The sequence below is a fragment of the Durio zibethinus genome, chromosome 5, assembly GCF_047325235.1.
Source record: "Durio zibethinus cultivar Kanyao isolate XHJ-2024 chromosome 5, ASM4732523v1, whole genome shotgun sequence".
NCBI lineage: Eukaryota > Viridiplantae > Streptophyta > Magnoliopsida > Malvales > Malvaceae > Durio > Durio zibethinus.
Window position 1 is genome coordinate 27,962,339 of NC_143166.1, and position 22,074 is coordinate 27,984,412.

At 31.1% G+C, this 22,074-nt stretch overlaps 1 protein-coding gene and 1 pseudogene across 2 annotated transcripts; one reads left to right on the forward strand and one right to left on the reverse strand.

Annotated features, from left to right (window-relative positions):
- Positions 1-12,783: 12,783 nt before the first annotated feature.
- Positions 12,784-15,462, forward strand: LOC111282375 (protein THYLAKOID FORMATION1, chloroplastic-like). Of its 2 annotated transcripts, none has more exons than XM_022870434.2 (5): positions 12,784-13,126; positions 13,272-13,539; positions 13,995-14,211; positions 14,534-14,649; positions 15,090-15,462. In XM_022870434.2, exons 1-5 carry the CDS (start codon positions 12,925-12,927, stop codon positions 15,181-15,183), a joined length of 897 nt encoding a protein of 298 aa, XP_022726169.2. In that variant the 5' UTR covers positions 12,784-12,924; the 3' UTR covers positions 15,184-15,462. The 2 variants fall into 2 exon arrangements, with proteins under 2 accessions (XP_022726169.2, XP_089617059.1); XM_089760933.1 differs by having other exon boundaries at positions 12,784-13,108; positions 15,090-15,397.
- Positions 15,463-15,735: 273 nt separating this feature from the next.
- Positions 15,736-17,539, reverse strand: LOC111282427 (coumaroyl-CoA:anthocyanidin 3-O-glucoside-6''-O-coumaroyltransferase 1 pseudogene; annotated as a pseudogene).
- Between the last annotated feature and the right edge of the window lie 4,535 nt (positions 17,540-22,074).

Consider the following 22,074-nt stretch of genomic DNA (forward strand, 5'->3'; position numbering starts at 1 on the left):
AATTACAAAAAACTTTGTTTTTATCATGAATAAGAGTGACAATGGAAATCTTGAACCAATGGTTGTAGATAACCTTAAAATATTTTAGTTGAAATATTAAGTTAAATTTAATAAATACAATAGGAAAGCAATAAGAAAAAAAATAAAAACCTTAACAAAAAAATACATATGCAAATCATCAAAATATCTCATATGTTTAGCCATTATTATTATTATAATGCAATATTTTTCAATACACACAAAATAGGATTGTCGTAAGATGTGAATCCATGAACTCGACTGTAGGACGTTAAAATTTTGAAAATTGAAAAAAATAAAAAGTTGCCACCAATATTTTTTGTTAGGTGTAATTAGTCACCTAAAAAGTTTATCTTTTTAATAAAACCAAAAAATGAATTTAAGGTTTATCAAAAAGATAATTTTTGATGTTTGAAAACGGAGATGGGTTTGGGGGTATGGTTATGCGTCGGAAAATATTAGCACCTCATAGCACCTATTTTAAAAAGTAGTATCAATTAATCATGTGTTATCATTAGTATTGGATAAAAATGATTTTAATTTAAAATTTAATAATAATTTCCTTCACCTTTGGAAAAAGAAAATCAATTTTATTAAAAATATTTATTTAGGAATATTATGAAAATCTTTAAATTAAAAAATTATCTTAAAATTTTTCAATATTTAGGTAAAATTTAAAGATAACTCTTTCCATCTAAAATTCACCACAACATTCTTTAAAAATGAAAATAACATTATTTGAAGATGATAATTATTGATAACTCTCTAACATCTAAATAGAGTATTAAGAATTATTTTCCTTGGAATGTTATTTTAGTTTTATTTTCAAATCTATATGTTTTTAATACCATTTTCCATGAAGAATATTTTTATGCAAAAAAAATGATGATGGTACAATTAATAAAGAAACAATAGTAATAATTGAAAGACATAGACATGTGAAATAAATGCAAACAATAATATAAAAATTAATAGATGCAAATGGACGTTATGCCTAATGATGAGATGTGATTTTGAAATCGGGTCTTTAAATATAAAGAGAACACCAAACTCTCAAATCTTTAGGCAAAATTTAGGTGTGACTATTTATATTTATTATATCTTTTTTATTTATATTTTTTGTTTAAACTTATTATTACTAGGGGTCAAAGAATTGTACAAAAAATTAGATGAAATAAAAATTTCTAAATATCCATCCTCTAAGCAGCATTCAGGAATAAATTACTTTATATTAGGTTTTTGTACAAACCCTTCGATTTTCAAGACAACTTTGGGTGTTGGCATACGTTAAGGTCTTTTGGGGTTTGAGGTTGGTTTTAGGTTTAGGGTTTTTCACATTTTTATGAATCTTTTCAAAAATCTCCAACATCTAGACAGATTTTTGGAGTAAATTCACTTTTCATGATTTTTTTTAAAATAATATTTTTTATTATTTTTTATTGGGACATTTAAAAATGCAAATACCAAATATAAATGCATGAATATAATTAAGCCTGACAATGCATATGATAATTTAGATAGCTAATGGATGTAACAAGTTATTAAACAAATGAAAGTCAAACATAAAAAAAGGTGATAATAATAATAATGATGATGACGACGATGATGATGTTGCTGCTACTGATGATGATGTATGTAACTGACTATTTGAATATTCACAATAACTAAGGGTTTTACTAAAAGTGGTGAATGATAATTCAAAGAGAAGGGTTTCATTTATTCTAAAGTACCCTAAAATTCATTGCCAAGCGGTTTTCAAGTTTTTATATTTTTTATAAACATTTTTTTTTTTATTTTTGTTTGTTTTTGTTAAAACATTATTTTGAGACCAATAAAAGAATTAGTTTTGGACCTTTAGATAATCCATATGATGGAAACCAAAAAAATTTCTTTTCAAAAGCCATTTCTTTTAAAACACAAAAGCTATCTAAGATTTTCTAGATTTATGTTTTGAAAACAACCAAATTTCACCACAAGAACAAAGAAATAGCAACCACAAGCCAAACTGAGGTTTCTAAACTCCATGCAACCTTCATATACTAAGCATATGCAAAGGAAAAAAAAAAGAGAAAGGAAAAACATGATAGGTCCAGAGTAAAGCATCATCCTCATGCAAATAGAGCATACAAATGATAGATCTTTAAGCTCCAGCCAATAGACTTCATGCAGAAGAAAGACATAAAAAAAAATGAAAAGGTTGAAGCTTTGGGGCCTCTTCAAGTGATGCTCATGTGAAAACAACAAACGAGAAAAAAAATTTTGAACTTCAAACCTTTTTTTTTTTATAGCACTATCAACCTTGTTTTTAAGACCATTTTTTTACTAAAGGAAAAAAAAAAACCCTTTTTCAATGCAAAAACAAAAAAAAAAAAATCTAGGTAATGCCCTAAGCTCCTTATGATAGTAAAAGGAGATCAAAGTTTAGTTTAAAACCTTTATACATAGACCAATTTCTTTTTTTGTTTTCAAATAGATATCGATTTTCAATAAGGGAAATGAGCTTCTTTTCATAACTAATTAGAGAAATATAGGCCAAAAAAGAAAGCTTTAAATCTCAACGAATAGTGAATTGAAACTAAAGCTGAGATTTTTGCTTTAAAATTAATCTTTGAATGCCATAGTAAAACCAACAAACCCGAGCCACTAATGCAACCTAAGTAATGTTTTGGTGCTTTTAAAAAGCTATGAACCTTAAAAAAAAAAAACTATTTTCATTTGTAAAAAAAAAAAAAAAACTAGCTGCTGTTGCTTTGAAGGAATGTTATAAGGATCTTATTACAATAGACTAAAAAGATAACTTTTTTAGATTTTTTAACTTAAACGTAAACTATTTCACATTCCAAAAAAAAAAGTATGAAACCTTCTGAGAAAAAAAAAAGCTAATGGGTTTAATCACTATGCATAAAAGCTTGAGAAGGAAAAGATCAAAAGTTACCTGAACATCTTTTTAAACTATAGATATAAAGCAATATGAGTATTACATGCATTTAAAAGACATGGAAATGGACAAATGAGATACTTTTCATTTGAAATTCTTTAAAGGAAGTAGCTTTTCTTTCTTTTAACTAAGCTTCCTCATTTTTTTGAACTTTCTTCCCTTTTTAAAAACCTTTTTTTTTTACGTGTTAAGCTTTTTTTTTTTTCAATTGGCTTTCAAACTTCTCTTTCTTTTTGGCTACTGAAAACTCTTCTTTTTTTTTTGGTCGCTCTTAAAAAAACTTTCTCAAACTATTTTTTGGCTACTTTTATAATGTCTAGACTCTTTGTTCCTTAAGTTTTTTTTTTTATTTTTTTTTTCATTTTCTCCCTATTACCAATTCTATTTTCATTTGGTAAACCATTTTTTTTTGTTCTTTTGTAGCAGATTATCCTTGTTATTTATTTTTTTGTTGGTCTAGACTCTTTGCTCCTCAAGTTTTTTTAATTTTTTATCCCCTACCTATTATCAGTTCCTCTTTAATTTGATAGACCATTTTCTTTTGTTCTTTTGTAGAAAACTATCCTTTTCATTTATTTTTTTTTGGCCGACCATAACCTTTCTCTAGCCTTTTGTCCCTCATTTTAGTTCCTGTATGCATTCACGTGAAACCTAAATAGGTTTTCCAAACCATGGGCCTTTTTTTTTTTTTTCTTTTTTAGTTGTTTTGGGCCATCTTCTTATTCAATTTTAGGCTTGTCAAAAATGCCACATTTTGGGCAATTTAAAATGGCCATCATTGTGTCTTAGTTTGGGTCATAAAATCTATTGCGTCATGAGCCCTATTTGGGCTTCTAAATAGCCATGTGACAAGTCATATACTAAGCTTTTAAATGGGTCACATTATGAGCTACATAATAGGTTATGCATTGAGCTTTTAATAGACCTTAAAAAATAGCATTGGCCCACGTTAGGCCCTTCAAGTTTCATTGACTCAAAATTGAATTAAATCGGACCCTAGTTGATGTAAAAAATGAGTTTGAATCTAATACAAAATCAAAACATCCATCATGGTCGAAACTAATATGCCTGAATTAAAATTGCATATGAACATTGTCAAATTATTTTGGATAAAATTAAATGTCTATAAAGATGAATAGAAAAAAATAAAAAATCTCAAAACACAATAAGTATCAAGTAAATATGATTGGATGAAAATATAACCATAATACAATAAAGTCCGTAGGTCTCATATTAAAGCTCATTTAATATTCTAGTTAAAATAATAATGCAGAGTTGTAGCTAAACAAAAAATAAATTTTGATAAATTGCATAATTACTAATATAATGCAATAAAGTTGATATGTTGAAAGCCAAACAAAAGACATAGAAGGGTATGAGATAAAAAACTTGAAACTACCTAAGAAACATGATATAAACGTGATGCAAAATATACACTGATAACTAATCTATCAATATAAAAAAAATTTAAACACTTCAAAATATTCTATCGATCTATAATTAATGTGTAATGTATTATAAAAATTTTACCCAAGAAATATACTCTTATATTACTTGTCAAATAACAATAACAAACACAAAATTAAAGGTGTTAATTAATAAAACTGAAATATGTTAAGAGAAAAATCAATATTTGGAAAATAAAAATTTCTTTAAATTGATCAAAAGATTAAATATACTATTATATAGTCAAGAGGAAAAAATAAATTAAATTCTTATTCCTCAATAAATTTTTCAAAGTTACTAGATGTTTATTAGATATTTTTATATTTTTAAGAGTAAAAAAAAATTAAAATCCTTTTTCTTCCATAACAATTTATGCATATAACTTATATTTCTTGCACAATGTATTATATATAACTTGTATTATAGAAATTGGAACTATTATACATGGTCTATAGACTAAGTATATCCTAAAAAGTGATATTATTCAAAACATAAAGGATTTTAATTTTCAGAAGTTTAGTTTGGATGAAAAGATATAAGGGTTTGCTGAGTAAAATGATCTCTCTTGCAAATGGCCATTTGTGATTTTAGTTGTATCTCTTTTATATTATATATAGTTACACTAAAGATTAAAACCTAATACTGACGATATGTAACTATTTTACTACTTCATTTTCACTTTCTAATGCAATGTTGTTTTTATATAATGGACATCAAAGAATAAGGATTTATTGTAACATTGAAGATTAAGAAAATCTAGATATTTAACTGAAAAGCAATGCTAGTTGTGCTTATTTAGAAATTATAAACTTAACTACATATGTCTCTATGTGGCGTATAAATGATTGGTAAGCAATATCATGATCTACATATATTCGTTTAAATGACTTGGTTAATTTGTGATTCTTTAAGATATATCCCGACTCTTCAACTTCTGCGCAATGTACACGTACTTAAGCCAAACTTCAATATATCTTAATGATTTTTTCTCTTAAATAAATTTATAAAGAAAATTTATGAAATTTATAAATTTATGAAACAAATTAAAAATTTTTTATGAAGAAAATTTATGAAGGAAATTAAATATTCTTTCTTTTCCTATTTTCTATCTTTGATCATATTTGAGTCTTTCACCACTTTCATCTCTTGACTTTTTATTTTTATTTTCTCATGAAACAAAATTTCACCTCTTCTTATTCGTTTTCAAATTCTTTCAATTTTTTTTAACATTTTCAAACATTTTCAAGATATCAAAATTACCTATAAAAATGATAAAATTGAACAAATTTTTTTTTTATATTTAAAAAAACCATCCAAATTTCTAAAACTCCAAAAAATATATACTTGATAGCAGGAAATTAAAAATTAAAAATAAAAAATAAAAAAGCCAAGTATTTTTGCAAGCATCATTATCACCAAAAACCATTTTGGTTTGAAGAGATCAAGCAAAAGCCATTCTTTTCCATCTATCTCTTTTATTTTATTTTTCTTTCTCTTCCTCGACCTTCTTAACTATATCTTTTTTTTTTTTTTTTAATTTCAATGAATGATAAAGTAATGATAGTGTTAGTGGATGAGTATGATAATATTGGAGTTTTTAGATAAATATTAAAAAGATAGATATAAGGGAGTAGAAAAAGAAAGAAAAATGGAAAAAAAAAATCTTAATGGGATGGATAAATCTATGAGAGAGATGAGCCATATGGATAGGCTAAAAGATAGTGAATGCTTAATCAAAATTAAGTAAAATTTAATGAAAAAAATTAATGGATGGATAAATGTATAATCATTCCTTTAGAGTAAAATTTAATGGATGGATAATGATTCTTTTATCAGTTTTTCTAGCTACTAAGTTTTAATTCTTCCTTTTTGAGTAAGAAAGAAGTAGATACAATAGTTCCTTAACTTCTTAAGAAAAAAAAAACAAAGAAGTTAATCATATAGAAAGAACGAAGAAAGAGAGAGTAAAAGTTATCATCCCAAAAATGCCTTTCAAATAATAACTTTAATATACATCATTAAAACTAATATACTATTTACATGATTTTGAAATAATCGTATACAAATATCTTTCATTTTTATCTGTAAAAATGAGTAATTAGGCTTCAAAAGTCCTTAAGAGCAAATTTTTATGTGCCAAATTTCTTAAAAGCATTTAAAAACCAACTCTTCGATTAGTCTACCATTTGATTTTTGATTTTTTAATTGGGACCTTAACAACTTTAAGTACAAGACTTTCCTCAAGGATTCCTCTGCTTGTTTCATCTTCTCATTCATCACTTTTCTTGAAACCATAGTAAATGATGAAGAAGACAGCTTTTTAGCCTGAAAAAATGACATGATATGATTTTTGGCATGTTGGTTGTTATAGTTATGAGGTATTGTCTGCTTTGATCCCATTGGGTCTTATGGTTTTATCCCATAAAAGGCACTTCACATAGATGTGAGGCATTATCTGCTTTGACACTATTGGGCTTTATAGTTTTATCTAACAAAGAGGCCTTACAAGTCAAAAGTGGTATAAACACTGATATCCTAAAACTAACTATGGTACATAGTGTAAAATGACTTGATATGGTTTTTGGCATGCTGGTTTTTACGGTTTTATCACACAATCGATGTGGGATTTATGATCATGACATCCTCCCTCACTCTAATAAGGGTTTATCGTCTTCGATGGCATATTGTTAACATTTCAAAAGCTGGTTTTGATACTAATGTCACAATCTATACCAACTTGTGAGGTATTGTCCATTTTAATTCCACTAGACCTTATAATTTTATCTAAAAAAAAATGTCTCATAAATTGAAAGTGGTGTAAACACTTATATCTCAAGATCTATTCTAATATACAGTTGATGTGAGATTCATGGTTCTTCTTTAAGATCATGACACTGGTGTAATAATCTTATGGTATAGTTCCATCTATAGACCACTTGATCTTTTAAGGCCTTACTGCTGCAATACTAGTTGCTACTAGTCGAACTCTGCGTGTTGAACTTATGTTTAACTTTACGAAAATTGTTTTCTTTTTACACTAGGTTTGAGAATAAAAGTGATACTATTTTTTTTTTTTGGTGAAACAAGACCCAATAACTCTTTCTTATATAGTGTTGATGCTAAAAAAATCAAGAGCTGGGCCAGTCAGCTCGTCACCACTTACCAGTGGTTTTGGGTGTGCAAATGCCAATGATATTAGGAAATTACTTCATTGACCTCCTAGGATGTTGAATTTATATAATAAATAGGGACAAATTTGGGTTTTCAGTAATGATATTTTCTCAAAAGTATCGCATTATTATCATATAGATATTGATACTAAAGAAAATGTGAAAAAACAAGGATGTCGTTTGCTAATGCGCACACAGTTTTCCCTAATATAAAATACACTTAAGCCTTGAGTATTGGAATCAAAACAGTAGGAAGTTGTCCACGTCTTAAACTAAAATTAAGTGGCTGGCTCATATTTAGGGTTGGTAGTTCGACCTGAGTTCGACAGGTTCTGACCTGACCCGATCTCATAAGGTCGATTTTTTTTTTTAAAATTGAGTTTCGGATTGGATCGGGTATTACTAAAAAAAAAATTGGGTCGGGTCGAGTTCAGATTTTAGACAAATCCAACCTGACCCGATATTATATTAAAATTTATTTTTTAATTTTTTATTTATATATAATTATATATTTATATTTAAAAAATATTATTTTTATTATAAAAATAATATTTTATTAATTTCAAATCGAATCGAATCAAATACGATTTATACAATATCAAATCGATTCGAGTGATGTAAAGGGCATTCCAGTATAAGGTTCCATATGTAAGTTACAGCCCTACTGCAGGTACTTTAAGAACGAGCATAAGGTACTTGCGCAGGATATGTGTAATGTTTGGGAGGCATTCAGGGGCTGCAGGACCATATATAGCTCTAATCTAAAGGCATTATGGATAGAGCCAAGCCTTGTCACCAGGCCAAGCCCTGTCACCAGGCCAAGCCCAGATCAGAGCCTGGAAAGTCTTCTCAGGCCAGATGGGTATCAGGCACCAGAGAACCCGTCTTAAAAGCTGGTGCTTGGTAGCTTGGATGATAAACAGAAGCTAATGGATTAAAGCTGAAAAGTTTGAAAACATCATGCATCAGATCTGCTGGGGACCCTGTGTAAATTAGTCTCTCTCATCTGTAAATATGAGAGGCTGATTGAGCTTTTTGTTGAGTAGTTGACTAATAGTACTCAAATCTGCTTCAATGGCTATGATCTAAAACACTGTAAAATCCACTTCCCGTTCTCTATATAACTGTAGATGAATCAGAAGTTCTTGTTCATAGTCTTAAATAGTACAAATACTGTATGATTTAAGTTACCGGGGACACAAAAAATGTACTAAAATAATTACAAAAGATACGTACCCAACAAAAAGAAATGATGATTACAAAGGATGTTTAAGGGGTAATTATGGGTTAACGTCCCGTGATCTCATGTGTCTCTTTTATCCAAGCACAAGAAGCGTACATACCCATCAAATGAATTCCAACATGAAGTTCACAAAGAATTTCTACTTTACATGCTGAGTTTGCTTCTTTCCCTTATGCTTTCAATTCAAGTAGGATAGATATTCCGGCCCTCGCTAAAATCTTACGGGCAAACTAATCTGCGTCTGACACTTCAGATAAGCCATATGGTATCCAATTCAATATAGCACTACGGAAAGAATCTTGCAATTATCAGCAATAGACATTAATCATTTGGGGAACGAATCATCATACATAGATCTAGTAACCCTTACGCCCTTGTGCATGCTCTATAGTAGAGTGTTGAGTAATGAGTACAATGCCATGAATGATTTTCTCCTTTTTTTTTTTTTTTTTTTCCTTTTAGGTTCATTTATTGGGGAGAGATCATACGTTATGTAATGTATTTATATGGAAATCTAAGATTACAGTCCCCGTATAAAAATGATCAGTTACTGTTTTTTCACTTATTCACCAGGAAATGTAAGTTGATTGACTGATTACAAAAGCCGAAAACAACCTATTAAAAGAGCACTCCCAATTTTGCAGCCGTTAGAAACCCAAAATTTTTTTGATTGAAAGATGAGCCTGAGGTACATAAGCAGGACTTGAATTAAAGCAGTCCGATTGGGCAAACACCAGAATCCTAAAGGCATAATCAAGCCTTCTCAAGCAAGGCCTAAACCAGAGTCCGATTACTTATCTCAGTTACGTGGGTTTCAGCTGGATCAGAACCGGCAAAAATGGCTAGTAGGAATGGCAAATGCAGAACAAGGGAAACTGAGAAGATTGAGAATGCTATGCATCTAATGGAGTGGGGACCCAAGTAAAGGCTTCTGCTTGTCTTTCATTTCCAAACTCATGTTGTTCTAGTTTTTTATTTGTTTGATGTAACGAATCAGAAAACATTTTCAGGGATTTTTTGGATTAATTTTACTATAAATATGTTATTTGTAGTTATTTTATTTAGGGCTGAGTGAGGCTAAAAGAGATTCATAGAGTTTTGAGTATGGTTTGATGTGGCTTAAAAAATAGTTGTGGAATCCAGTTGTGCTAAATTAAAAATTGTGTGATTTTGTTGCCTTCGTTAAAATTATCACTTGAATGTGTTAGTTGACAGTTTGTCAGAATGTTTTCAGTATTCTTACTTCTGCAGCGTGATTAGAAGAAAAAGTACTTCCGATTTCGTGATTCCAATATAGGGGAAAGCTAGCTGACTGAATTTTCTTTTAATAGAAAATTTACTATGTTTTTCTTAACAAACTATTCTCATTAACATGTTGATTCGTGTTTGGACTAGCTCTGCCTCTATGTTCTAAGTTGAGACATTTTGCAAGAAGTAAAAGTTTTTCGCTGATATTGATCAAGTCAAAAATCTAAGGACGGTGGATTTACCTATTATTGAGTAGGTAGTTCTGATGCTGTTTTGCTAATTAGATCAATCTAGATCATGTGCTCTGATGAAGAGGACTTGAAAATCAATTACATCCACTTAACATCTCATTAAGATAATATACTTCGTTGTACAAGAGAGGCAGAAACCTAATTATCCAGGCAACTATTGTGTACAATATGGAAGACACTTTTATAGAAAAAAAAAAAGAAGGATGATATTATATGTTCATAGACTCTCTGCACTCTAGACTGCTTAGATTTGCTTTAGGAAACAGCTCTAGAAGAAGACACTCAAGAGTTTAAAAGACTTGAAGATGTTGAACAACATTTTTTGTTGACATTAGTTAGGACCCCAGCAGCTCAAGTACATCACAGTCCTAAGGGACTCCTCAGCCTGTTTAAGCTTGCTGTCACAACTTGTTTTAGCAGATTTATCAGTATTCATGGGATTAAAGGATCCTGAAATGCTTCTCACTTGCTTTGAAGAAGATTTCATAACCGATTCAGTTTTTGGAGCTTGGTCTTTCATTCCTTGCATAACCTGCGATTCTACTTGGAAGAATTCCCTGCTTGTGTTCCTCAAGCTCATCTCTGAGTACTCCTGTTCTATAACCAACCAAATGCTTTCTTCAGTTGTGCTTGGGTGTGTGTGATCAGGACTGAGAGAAAAGAAAGAGAGATAGAGAGACAGAATTCTGGAGAGAAGATGAGAGAAAAAGCATCTGATAAGAGAGTGGCTTTGTAGTTAACTATACTAATAGGCGGGCTAGAGAGCCTAGAAATGATGTACCCGTATATAAAGACCAGCAAAACCTCAGGGAGAATACCAATTTTACCTTCGTGTTTCGTGGTTTTTGAAAAGAAAAATTGGTTTGAAGATGATTTCCACCTCCATGGATGATGTATCAATTAGATTAATGCATTGAAGTTCTGATTCATCTGACTAATCCACCTCGCGAAATCCATTCCATCAAATTTAATATTGTGTAGAGTTGCACTTCCTTCCCGCCCATGCTTCAAGTGAAAAATACAAACTATTTGTACCTTAGTAAAACGGAATTAGCCCTCAAAAAGCATCAGTTGGTTGTAGTTTATTGCGACTTATTAGTTATTATGGTCTCTGATGCTGTCGTTTTACCCTAGTATCTGAAACTGTTACATAGAAGTGACTGCCTGGCATCTAGATATTAATGCACGTTAGTGGCTAGATTCCATTAGAAAGACAGAAATGACTAAAGTTTAAATTAATCCCTTTATCCGATCTCAATCTTCCAGGAAACTCATATCTTTTTAAAACGGTTCCACTTTTTATTTTTTTTTCTTTACCAATATTTACTTTCCCCCTTATTCCTGATTCTTTTGGGGGGTTCTGCTTTATTATTAAAATAAAAAAAAATAAAAAAAAAGAACCTTTAGTTGGAAGTGTTTGCTGATTGCGAAAGATACCGTGCACGTTCTTCCTTATACATTGGAGCAGAAGGCATATATGCATGTGAGTTGATGAGTACCCTGGACACGTTCATCAGTCGGATAAGACTGACACACACTCGGCTGCAACTTGTATTTTAGTTATTGGTTACTACGTTGAGTCAAAGGCTTATTAGCCAAACCATTAAAAGCTGCATTTAGTTTTGAAATCCAAAATTTTACTACACATTTTATTACCACTGAGATTGGGGTGACATGTTTTGCAAATTCTAATTATGAAGTTATCTTGGTTAAGTTGGTGTTTCAAATTAGTGTTTTCTTTATACAAGAAAGAGTTATTTCTGCAAACCAGAGTGAATGACAGGGTACATTGCTCACTCTGCAATTTAGAGTCCAAATATATATTGAAGTTCAGAATCAGTTTGCTACCCCTCTCTTCAAGATTCTGTTGTTATGAGTTTATACCCTATAGGAATCAAAACATGTTTTGAGTATTGCCTTTTCTCAGGCATATCAGATATTTTATATCCCGGCTTCGGCAGCCCACTTTGCTGCTTAAGTAATTAAGCAAAGAAAATGTCATCATTTTGTACCACTCTTTTCTTTTGCCAAAATCTTATCTTTCTCTTGAATAAGATAAACCACACCGGGCCATATTCCATCTGGCTTGAGAACTACTAACAAGGAAGTTGAGTCAATTTACGCTTACTTTCTCATCAGGGTTTTTGTAGCTGTAAATTGGCCTTTTCCACAAGGGAATTCTGTCAGTTGTTGCAAATGCAGCGTTTCAAAGAGAAGGCAACACTGATAATTGTGTAAAAGAAAAACAATGGGCTTTTATAGAATCATGTATCACTCCAAAGGCTTTCCCGTTCAGGGTAGGAAACCTAAACCACACAAATACGAGAGAGAAGAGAACACAAGTAGCAAAGGCCACGTGTCAAAAGCTCACGAGCTCCTCTCCAAATTCACAGAAATCCCCGTTTCCCTTCCAAGTTGTAACACTGGATAAGCCTCTCTTCCTCTCCCTTAAATTCCAACCCAGAAACCAATGCAAAAACTCAGATTCTTACTATGATTTAACCCCAAAACTCCCCAATTTCCAAAACCCAAACTTTCCCAAAAATCTCCCTTCCTTTTTGTATACTCATTTATAGGCAATAATACATATACAGATAGTTTCAAAAACCAATGGCGGCAGTTAGTTCCCTGTCTTTCATGGCAATTGGTCAAACTTTCGGCAACAGAAAAGTCAATGTCTTATCGGCTCGTTTCCTGCCTTACAATTTCGAAGGATTCCGTTTCCGCACAAGCCTTTTATATCAGTCCATTGGAATTGGAGTTTCCACTACTGCTTCTGCTTCCATTGTTCGCTGTATGTCTATTGCAACTGGTTAGTTAATTTTTCCATTTCTTTTTCTCTTTGCCTTTGCAATGCTGGAACTTTTCCACACGGAATCAAATTATAGAAATTATTCGATTTATTGATGTTTTTGTTGACAGGTGATTTGTTTGTCTGTTTTGAGTTTGATTTTCAGATGTCCCAACTGTATCTGAAACAAAGTCGAATTTTTTAAAAGAAAATAAACGGCCCATCCCAAGTGTGTACAACACGGTTTTGCAGGAGCTGATTGTGCAGCAACATTTGATGAGGTACAAGAGGACGTATCGTTATGATGCCGTCTTCGCGCTTGGTTTTGTTACCGTATATGATCAATTGATGGAAGGATTTCCGAGTGATGAGGACCGGGATACCATTTTCCAAGCTTATATCAAAGCATTAAAAGAGGACCCTGAACAGTACAGGTTTGTTTATCGAGTTTCCTCGCCTTCATTTACGAATTAATGGTGCACATACTAATTAGTATGGCTAAATATTTGTGAAATGGATCAGGGAATTTTCTATCAGGAATGCAAAAAAAAACTAGGATAAGCAAATTGCATTGACTATACTATGTTGAAATATAGGAAGTAGATTCCTGACGGGCAGACGTTCGATCATTAGTACTTGCAAATTCCCCTTCCCTAATTCCCCTTCCCTTAGGCCTTGGCCTCCTTGGTACAATATATTTATATTTATATATATATAGGAAGTAGAATCGAAAAAGGAATGCGGAAATTTCTTCATGTGTTCCAAGATCATAACTATGATATTGTTCATGAAATTGGGATTACGTTCCTTATAATGTGTGCATTTTTTAATTAAATCTTGAAGTAAATGAGAAGGTTTTCTTCTCTTTTTCCTGTGTCGTGCCCTACAGAACAGATGCACTGAAGTTAGAAGAGTGGGCCTGCTCTCAAACTTCCAGTTCACTAGTTGAGTTTCCATCAAGAGATGGAGAAGTTGAAGCAATACTGAAAGACATTGCAGAAAGAGCTGGGGGCAAGGGGAGCTTCAGCTATAGCCGTTTCTTTGCTGTTGGGTTGTTTCGTCTTCTTGAGCTAGCCAATGCTACTGAACCTACAGTGTTAGAAAAGGTAGAATCCTCCTTTCCTTGCATATATAGGTTTATTATTGGACTAAGCTCTGAATTACTCACACTTCAGCACCAGTAGAATTTATCAGGCGCAGGCCTAAGACACTATTGTAGGATTGTTCAGCAGGATATGTGAACACTCATTAAATCAATAAAGGCTTAACATGAATCACCACTAACTTTACTTGTATTTACATGATGCTGAGGATAGAAAAACGCTGACAAGAGAACTGGAAATATCACAATTCACAAATGAAAATTGTAATATAAAGTATGACGAAGAACTGTACCTAGGATTTTAATTTATGACATCTGTACAACAGCTCTGTGCAGCCTTAAATATCAACAAACGAAGTGTGGATCGGGATCTTGATGTGTATAGAAATCTGCTTTCCAAGCTGGTTCAAGCAAAAGAGTTGCTTAAGGAGTATGTTGATAGGTAAATTCACTCCTCCTAGTTACCTTTTTCTAGTTCATAGTATTACACTCTATTTCTTTTGCCTGCTATGCATTCTGTGTTGCAGTTGAACAGATATCATCAGTCTGATGTAGAACATTTACACTGTAAATTCTTGCTATTAAACGGCTTGAAAGAATAACCAATCTTTTAGATACGAACCTATTGCAGTAACAAGCAATTTTTAGATATCAACGTTCTGCAAGAAAGCTATTTTTAAGTGAGAACCTTCTGCCACGATGCCTTCAATTCTAAATGTGCTCAGCTCTTTGTATCATTTCCAAATAATGGATGTACTTGAAATGCTCTGCACCTTACAGATGTGATTCATCACTAATCAATTTTAAGCTATTAATGTAAGTCATCCTCTGTTGCTGAATTCTTTTAATCGATGCTGTTGTCTTAAATGTTTTTGACCTCAGGGAGAAGAAGAAAAGAGAAGAAAGATCAGAAACGCAGAAGGCCAATGAGGTTGTAAAAAATTGTCTGGGCGAATACCAATACGTGAGCCAATAATTCGATCTTTTGACTCCCAGTTTGCTTGTCATCTTTTCTGAGACTTCAATCCCCTTTTTGTTTTCTCTGAGGTAGAAACAGTGTCATCCATGGTTTAGGCACAATTTATCAGCTTGTTTGCTGTTTTCAGTTTGGTGGTTAAGATACATACTATATATGTATTTTTCCAATAGTCTTACTCATCCAAATATATTTTTTGTTCATTGTCCATCAACTACTTATGGCATCATAGAATTTGTCTCTCATTCAATTAATATTCATTCACAAGTTTCAACTGTAGCAGTGTTAGTCTGGCAGTTGTTTAAATCATACATGGTAGTTTCAATATGAACTCATGAAGATTAATCCCATCTATTGATTTCCTTCATATAATATGTACATGAGAATTTATAAATGTTAGGAGGTTCATTCCATTTGTTTATTTATATAGGACACCTCGTTGTGCTGGTTCAAGCTTTTCAGCGTTTTAAAAGTTTCAAGACAGATATCAGTGTCCCATCTAAACCTAAATAGGAGCTGCAGTGCTTTCAAATTTGAATTAAGAATAGCATTAACGTTTAACGGTAGTAAAAAGAGGGAGCTTTAAAGCACATTTTTAATGCTCATTGATTGGAGCCACCACCAAATGACCCAACTAATACCAAAATACTGGTAAGACATCTAGTTCCCCCAGATAATGGCTTCATTTAAGATTAGATCATCTGGTTTAAGATGACAGCAATTTACATAAGAGTGGAATCTTTACAGCAATATTGAACCCCAAATAATCTTGAACCAAGAGAATCACTATTACACAGTACAAGTACATGATAATAGCAAATAAATTGTAGAAGGTTATTAAGGTAGTAATTGCTGTATCGAAGACGTGGTTGGGAGGTGAACAAATGTAACTAGACTAGAAGAAGCTTCAAACTTTGTTAAAAAATAGTAACGAATTCATCCATCTGATTCTTGTCTAAAGCCAACCCGACCTCAATTCCACCTTGCCCATCCCTGCAGTCTGCCAGAGATATTGCTCCATCTTTATCGATGTGCGTCAGCTCAACCTTACAAGGCCTTCCCCACCCAAAATCCGTATCGTAGACATGGAATTTTGGCGACCCAGCAGTTGCAGTAAGACGCCCTGATATAATTCGTTCTATAAGAGCTGATTTCCGATGCTCTGCACCTCTCAAACCACTTCTCTCCATTTCTTTAATTTTGCTTCCGATCGCTTTCGCGGCCAAAACAATTCCATTTTTTCCTATTAGCTCACTTTTCTTTACATCAACAACACCCGATTTTAAACAATTCCCAAAGTATGTTGTTGGCACCGGAAATTCCAAGCGGTTCCAGCAATCAAACGGGAAAAGGAAGTAGTAAAACTTATCATCATCATCATGTGATAAATTATTAGTAGCACTCCCTTTTGATTTAATCAAACAAACCATTATGAAGGCACATGTTACCGCAAAAGTCGAGATGTGCAATTCTCTGACTCTATGCCGTTAGTGCACTGAGCTGTGACTAAATGCTTAAGTCTCTCGGCGTGCGCTCGACCCAACACAAATGTGGCCCTAACCTTGTCTGCTGCTACATCATGGGTTGGGGCTGAATTCTCACTACAGGACGATATCTAATGCCAATATTCCATCAAAAAATCTAACTCCATGCCGCCAGGATCCTTGATCACTTCCTTGTTAATCAAAGGAAGTGAATTTTCAAGACAGGTTAAGTTACCACCCGACCTATAAACAGACTTCCAAGACCTCATGAAATGCATGAAAGACTTGCCATCACCAAATACATGGCAATAAGCTGACCCGATGCAAATGCCTGAGTTTGGAAACACAGTGACTTGAAAGGCTATGATGGGGAGCACACGAATGCCATCTTCAGTTAAACGCGCCGGTGGCAGCTGCGGTACAAAGGGGTGTAACAATTTAACAGGTCGAGGATAATTGGCTATGACATGGTTTGAATCTGCAAAGGATTCAGCAACCGTGAAGTTGACAAAGTCACCCTCCATGTAATGGATATAAGGCTTGCCAGGTGGCTGAGGGCACATGATATTAGCGGCGTATGGGAAAAAACGTTGGGGAGTTAGGGAGAGGGAGCGTTTTATCATTGGGAGAGTGGTTTCCATGAAATGCAAAGTAGGGTGAGGTAATTCATTGAAGAGAAGGCGTTGTATATGACCACATTGAAACCATGACATATCAAAATAAACGTGAGGGAGAGAGATTGTGGGCACTGAACCCGGAGGAGGCGAAAGATGAATGCTCTCCAGAACCTTCACCGTGCTAATTTTAGCCATCTAGGATAAGATACAGAAATTTTGCACACTTCTTCACGGTTCACACTAATGTATAGACCAAAGGGGCGAATTAAAGCAAATCTCTAAAATACAAATTCAATTTTTAAAAAAAATCAAAAGAGAATTTAATTTGGGTTTTGACCCAACATCCGAAATAATTGAACCTTTAATTATGATAAATTTTACAAGACAAGATTCGTGAACCAATCCCCAACATTTAAGTATCTAAAAGAATTGGCCCAACGAATGGTTGCTTGGCATTTGGCAAAACCTGTGACCCACAATTATTATTTGGCAAAACCCGTCATAATTATTACTTTACATTGCCCAGCATGATAATTAATGTCCACATAAATAGCATTTCTTTTTAATATTTGTTGTCTTATCGAAGATGATGAATTTATATTTTATATATTATAAAATTATAAAAGTTTATTTTATTTTATTTTTAAATTTGATAAATTTAAAAGACAAATAAATTTTTTAAAAAAATTAATCTTATTTTTAAATTTATTAAAATTAATTATTCAAAAATATGTAAAATTAAAAAAATTTATGCTAGATATAGTGATCCCTCTTACTTTACAAATATTATATTTGTTTTCGTATCATCCGTTTCTCTACTGTTTTTCCATGCCAAAATTTTAAATCACTTAATTTTTTTGACTTTAAAAGGATATAAAGAGAATTTAGAATAAATTATGTAATGAAGACAAGATTTAAATAAAACTATTTAGTTAAATTTTATATTTTTATTAAAATTCCTTAATTAAAATTTTAAATTAATAAATTCAAAGATTTTATCTATAAGTCAATTGTTTTAAATTTGATAATAATTAGATAAACTAAATTCCATCCTCGTGTTTCCTGCGAGTAAAGCAGGTGATAGTCTAAGTTGACAAAAATGGTTGAATCATTGTATTTTGTTTACATCAATTTTTTTTTTTTTTTTTTTTTTATGTTTAAGCAATATAACATGCATAGATATTTTAAGAATTACAAATTCATTATCAACTCTTATATCTTTCTGTTAATGTTTCTTATAATTAGACGTTATTATAATTCTTAATTTGGCCAACTTAAAATTACAATTATTTTGTTTTAGTACTCTTGGAATTACCTTTTTCGGGTTCTATGCATTTTTTTTTTCTCAAGGATGCTAGACAGAGATTAAGTGTAATTCAAAGATCTCGGATAATTCATGGACATAAATAATATAATCTTTTTTATAATTTAGAAGGTTGAAAATGAACATACGTATCTCACAAAGATATAAAGAGAGAAAGATCAGGACTTCCTCTCATTTATATTTCTTGATAATCATAGGTAAGCTAATACTTTTTAAAACTATATATCATTTTAGAACCAAAATAGTCACAATTTAAAGAATATTTAGAAAAACATAGATATCAAGAAAAATTCATTTATTTTGAAATAATGTTCTATATAGGCAACCACAATAATCATGTTGTATAAATGAAAGCGAGGAATCAAGGTGGTGATATAGTTGGAAAAAATCTAAAATGTATATGATAAACCCACCAATGTGGAAGTAGAGATGTCTGACGAAGAACAAATGAAAACAAGCACATGCACGACCTACAATGAAATTAGTCATAAACTAAACATTAGAGAACAAGAATATATAGTAACAAGGCAAAAAGAACTTAAAAAGGTATGCATATAGAGAATAAGATCAAATGAGAGAAATATTAAAATTAAAGACAGTTTAATGTTAAAGCTACACAATTAAAAGAAATATATAAAATTAAATTAAAAGAAAAATAATAGTTGGAGCAAGAAAAAAAAAAAAAGAAATCTCGAAAGACAAATATAGGAAGAAAATAAAAATATTAATAAAGGGTGAAGCAACATACAAAAAATTTCAGTTCTTTGAAAAGACGATGATTAACATGCAAATCAAAATCCAAGGAACCAAAACTATAGAAAATTCATAACAAAAGAATCTAAAGGAAAAAATTGTTTGTATGAAAAAAGACAACATCCTAATATAAAATGAAAAGGTAAATGATAGAGTATTGATAAACATACATGTGGATATGCATTATCTAGAGAAACACAAATGTTATTGTTACTTTTTAATGTCATTAATAATTTTATATCATTCCATTCATTCACCAAACAAATAATAGGCAAATATTATTCATCCTCATTAGAATAAAAACAAATAATTTTTACTTGGAAATAACAAAAGTTTTTTTTTTTTTTTTTTATCACTAGGCATTTGTGCATCAGTAACTAATAGCCTACTATAATTAACTAATAGATGTGGTATCAATGAAAATATTTTAACCCTTAAATTCGTAAATATATATATATATATATAAAAATATAAATATAGTATTGATCTCAATCACAACATAGCCCAAACATGAGCAATCATGTAAGTTAGGAGAGTATAAAATGAAATGTTAATGGCACACTAATCCTATGATGCATTTGATATGATAACTATCCATTGCCTGCATAGAACTACTTAATTAAGTAAACACGTGGCAAGGCAAAAATGCCACCAATGTCATCGAAAGGATTTCAGGCAAGGAGTATAATCCTTCTATCATTTGAATTTTTCTTAATTTTTCTAATAACAAAGTAATAATCTTTCGTCTGGCATTTACAATAAAGATTTCAGAGGTTATACATGAGTATGAAGAGCCATACCTTTCAAGCCTTTTGTTCTAATCAAAAGTAAGAAATGATAAATCAACAATTTGTTTGACTAATTAAGAAGTGAATTGATTAAACTTTTAGAATTTCATTATTATACATTAAAATATATATGGACAAATTTACAAATTCTAAAATGATTGCAACTATCTTTTTCTTACTTAAGTCAAAATACGAAAACACATTATTTTCAATCAATATATATTTCATTAGCACTTATATGTTGCAGCAGCATGATTTAAGCAATGCATATATATCTAAAGAAAAAAAAATTTTGTAACCATCATTATAAATTTTCTTTAATCGTTTTTTGTGGGTGTAGTAAGGTGGGGAGTCATTTTCATGACTTGTAATTTACCCATGATCCAAAAATGAAGAAATTAAATGATTGATTAATAATTCACTAAAAATAAGTAAACTTGAATTACTGCAAACAATACACCATTCATTGATGAGAGAAAAAAGCAAAAAACGATAATTAAATAGAGTGGATGAAATGTGATTCATGCACCTAATATTTATGGGGTCCCTGTAATGGTGTTCCTTTCTCACCAGCTGCCATGTCGGTCTATCACAATTTGCAAAATTAATATTAGTAGCCAACTAATGAACCATATAACATAATGATAATAATGAGTTAAGAAGTATATTATACTCACAGCTTGATGAATTTTAATTTTAAGCAGTCATTTAGTACGATAATTATTGCAAGGGATTGAGTCTGCAACATTTTGGGGATCATAAACATGACAAATAGAATTAAAAATCTAAAGTTAAAAAAAAAAATAAAAAAGGACAACAGTATTTAAAGTGGAAGAATACAATAAAAAGGCATACAAAAATGTAATCAGCAAGGTAAATCTAAATATGAAAAGAAGAAATGCATTAGGCACATGAAGAATGATGAAGTAAGAAACACATGTATAATTGACAATTCAAATTAAATGAAGAGAACCATCGTGCTATACTTGTAACACAAGGAAACCAAGAGAAAAAGAAGCCTAAAAAAAAAAACTTGCGCACAAAATCAAAACTAAATTATGAAACTCTTGAAGATAATTAACTAATCAACAAATTTAAACAACAATAGAAAACATCAATAAAAAAGTATGGAAAAGCATTGATATAATGATCTGACCTAATTTAATTTTCATCTTTAAGTAGAACAACTTATATGCTGAGTCACTTTGACTATCATATTACAAATTTTTTAATAAAAATGCAAAAGAACAATGGAATTGTTATGTGAAAATGAAACAGATAGATTACGTTTAAAATGACAAACACTAAGAATTAGTTGCAAAAAAGTACAATGGATTAGATAAAAGCAATTATATTAAGTTTTATTTCATAATTCTTGGATATAAGTGAAGGCTTGAAGAATTATACAATACCGGAGTAGATATTAGCATTGCTAATGTATCACAAATTGGACTTTATTTATTTTTTGGTTTTGTAACACATGGAAACTAAGATTAAGAAAACAAGAACACCAAATCAAACTAAAAAAGAATTAGAGTAAAACTTTTAAAGCTAATTAACTAATCAACAAAATTTAAATAAATAATAATATTGACTCAAGAAACTATTAAGTAATACCGAAATATCAATTTTTTGACAAATAAATGAATATATAATGATGACAAAAAAAATGAGATATCCATAAAAAAAAGAATATAATCAAAATAAAAGTAAAACAGAAAGCCTAAACTTTTAAACAAATAAAATATTATAGACCCCTTAATTGGTTCGAGCCCAAGCCCATTGGGCTTGGCTCAATATGGCCTAGATTATCATGCCCAATTGGCCATTTATTTTATTTTATTCTGGTTTTATTTTTAGGATGATCTTCGATTTTTTTATTTATCTATTTTTTGGATTTATCATTGGTCTTTAGGTGATAAAAA